The 2,908-nt window shown below is 40.7% G+C and overlaps 2 protein-coding genes across 2 annotated transcripts; both read right to left on the bottom strand.

Annotated features, from left to right (window-relative positions):
* Positions 1 to 25: 25 nt before the first annotated feature.
* Pmar_PMAR007445 (hypothetical protein) lies at positions 26 to 2,207 on the bottom strand (the record flags this gene model as incomplete). Its single annotated transcript, XM_002774867.1, has 4 exons — positions 26 to 41; positions 787 to 841; positions 1,276 to 1,357; positions 2,046 to 2,207. 4 exons carry the CDS (start codon positions 2,205 to 2,207, stop codon positions 26 to 28), a joined length of 315 nt encoding a protein of 104 aa, XP_002774913.1.
* Positions 2,208 to 2,451: 244 nt separating this feature from the next.
* On the bottom strand, positions 2,452 to 2,652 carry Pmar_PMAR007444 (hypothetical protein; the record flags this gene model as incomplete). Its single annotated transcript, XM_002774866.1, has 1 exon — positions 2,452 to 2,652. A coding segment is annotated over one exon (201 nt), but the record flags the coding sequence as incomplete, so codon positions are not given.
* Between the last annotated feature and the right edge of the window lie 256 nt (positions 2,653 to 2,908).

Below are 2,908 nucleotides of genomic sequence, written 5' to 3'. Positions count from 1 at the left end.
GGGCTCGTCGGAGGTCTCCAATCGATCACGTCAGAGCGAACCTGTAGCGACAATCACAAAAAGATGATGGTAAAAATATCACGAAATCGGAAAAATTTCCCCAGGATATTCCCATTTCGTAATTTTTCCCGTTGTTGAAGAGCATAAATTCGCGCGTTCATTCCCATGAAAAAATACGATGCACCTATGCACAGCCGGGCCGAAAAAATAACGCAAAATACGATAAAATCGGTAAAAGTGTTTGAGGAATTTTTCCGAGTTTTTCCCCACAGACTAATTTCGAGGGATTTTTTTCAAAGTTCTCGTTACTACAACCAAAATTTGTTTACAAACTCCGATACTTAGTAAGAAAACTCCTGAGCTCAGGTGCTGAGGAGAGCGATTACATATATTCCTACTCCAACACTGTATAGGAAACTCCTGAGCTCAGGTGCTGAGGAAAGCGATTACATATATTCCTACTCCAACACTGTATAGGAAACTCTTCTGAGCTCAGGTGCTGAGGAAAGCGATTACATATATTCCTACTCCAACACTGTATAGGAAACTCTTCTGAGCTCAGGTGCTGAGGAAAGCGATTACATATATTCCTACTCCAACACTGTATAGGAAACTCCTGAGCTCAGGTGCTGAGGAAAGCGATTACATATATTCCTACTACTCCAACACTGCCACTGAAATTGCCTCCCAGCTACCTCAAACACTAGCTTTACAATAGGAACTCGTGCGTGCAGAATTCTCTGTTTCACCCGAGCCCTGACATCGCTATTCAGATTATTCAACGACCGCACCACCGCCTCAGTGGTCGTAGTTAAATATCTTTTCACGCAGTTCTTAGAACCTTACAAAAATATATTCCAAAATCTGTATCAACTATAAACAGCGTCCCCCTAGGCACCGAAACATAATCAAATTTTCGAATGTAGCCACACCAACGATTTTTTATTATTTTATAAGTCCACAACAAAATCGTGCTCAAAATCTCAGAAAAATATTGGAGTTTCACGACTACCCGTTTTACGTGAAGTGGCGGCGTAAAACTCGGTGAAAAGCGCGATTTTCGCGGTGATATGCAGTAGTCGTGAAATATGTTTTTCACCAGTGTTTTTCATATCACTAGGGTGGTGAAACTCCAATGATAATCAATAATTTCTCAAAATGTCACAAAGCCCATGCAGCCACATCCATCGGTTGATCCAGAGCTGCAGAGAAATAAAAATTGCATGAAAAAATCACGCGCAGAGAATCGAACCCGAGATCTCCCCACCCTATTACAAGAGTTTATCCGGCGACCTTTCCTATACAAGACTAAATCCAAATCGCTTCCACGTATCATCAAGCTCTGCACATACGATCCCTGAGGAACAATAACGGAAAAAATATTTTGCGATCGGAAAATATGCATATGGTCAACTACATGTGTTGGTAACAATATAGAAATTCCGGAAATTTTCGGAAATTTTGCTCATTTCCTCACACGTATGTGAACTCGTAAAAAACTTCTGAGCTCAGCTGAGACAAGCGAATATGCATTCCAATACCGTCGCCATGGTAAAATTGAAATTTTCACACAAAAAAAATGTCAAACTTTTCCCTCATGACCCCAGACTTATTTTTTTGCCAAGAAAAATGAAAAATTTGCCCAATTTTCCGCAGCTCAAAAACTGTCGAATATCTACCACAACCATCACACTTGTAACCCCTGTTGTTCATGTTGTGGTATCATCAAGATATAATGTGCGTACGCGTGCAATTGACAACGCTACAAAAATTAAATTTATGATGGATCTAATCCTAGAGAATTCAAACCGTAATCATCTGCCGTCCTTCCCACCCCTATTGCTTCAAAACTCCTCATTAAAATCAAATCATTTTAAAAACTACATAAACGTTTTCATTCCACGACCAAGGAATGCAAACTCTTCCCCCCAAAAAAATTACACCTTCACGTACCGCAAAACTACATGTGCCTTAAAACGCCATTTCAAAACTACATAACCATTTCCATTCCGCCGCAAAAATAATTTTTCCCCCAAAAAAATTACCTGTGCTTTAACTCTTGGTCCTTTATCACCGTAATGATCGTTTAATACATGCTCCACATTTTCCATCACCATTTCGCATGCTCTGCTCCACTCCCTCGGTGGTCGGCAAGCACGCTCGATCCGCTCGAGATACTCCGACAACTCCATCGCTTTGGCCGGCATTGGGACAGTGGTAGAGTAAAACTGAGAGAATCTTTAGGTTCATCATGGTAAGATTCAACTCAGGCCCGATTCTGGTCAAACCCTTTCAACAGTGGTAGAGAAAAAACTGGAAGAATCTTTAGGTTCATCATGGTAAGATTCAACTCAGGCCCGATTCTGGTCAAACCCTTTCAACAGTGGTAGAGTAAAACTGAGAGAATCTTTAGGTTCATCATGGTAAGATTCAACTCAAGCCCGATTCTGGTCAAACCTCAACTATAGTGTTGACATAAGCATATCTTGAGAACACCGCAAAGAGCTTCCGAAACCACACATCTTGAGTATGATAAATCTTCATAGTGCGGTACAGGGCCATAGGATCTTCCCCATTACTCACAATAATCGTTCGCCTTGCCGCAAGGTGGAGGAAAAGGAGATCAAACGGGAGGAAATATTTACGCAAAATCTGAGCCGCAACAAAAAAAAATCATTTAAATCAAACAAAAATTTGCTGGGAAATTTCTCATGCCGAAAATTTCAACTTAGTTTTTTTGGTAGAAACAGAATTATACAAGTTTGACCAGGCAGATTATACGACTTCAACGTAGTACAAGATATGCAACTACTATTATCACTCTCCCACACCTCAGCGCACCGCGAAGATTTCACTACTAAATCGTATCGTACTACGCACTATGAAAGACAGCGAGGTAAAATATACC

The sequence above is a fragment of the Perkinsus marinus genome, assembly GCF_000006405.1.
Source record: "Perkinsus marinus ATCC 50983 genomic scaffold scf_1104296957216, whole genome shotgun sequence".
NCBI lineage: Eukaryota > Perkinsozoa > Perkinsida > Perkinsidae > Perkinsus > Perkinsus marinus.
This window is presented reverse-complemented; position numbering and strand designations above follow the sequence as displayed.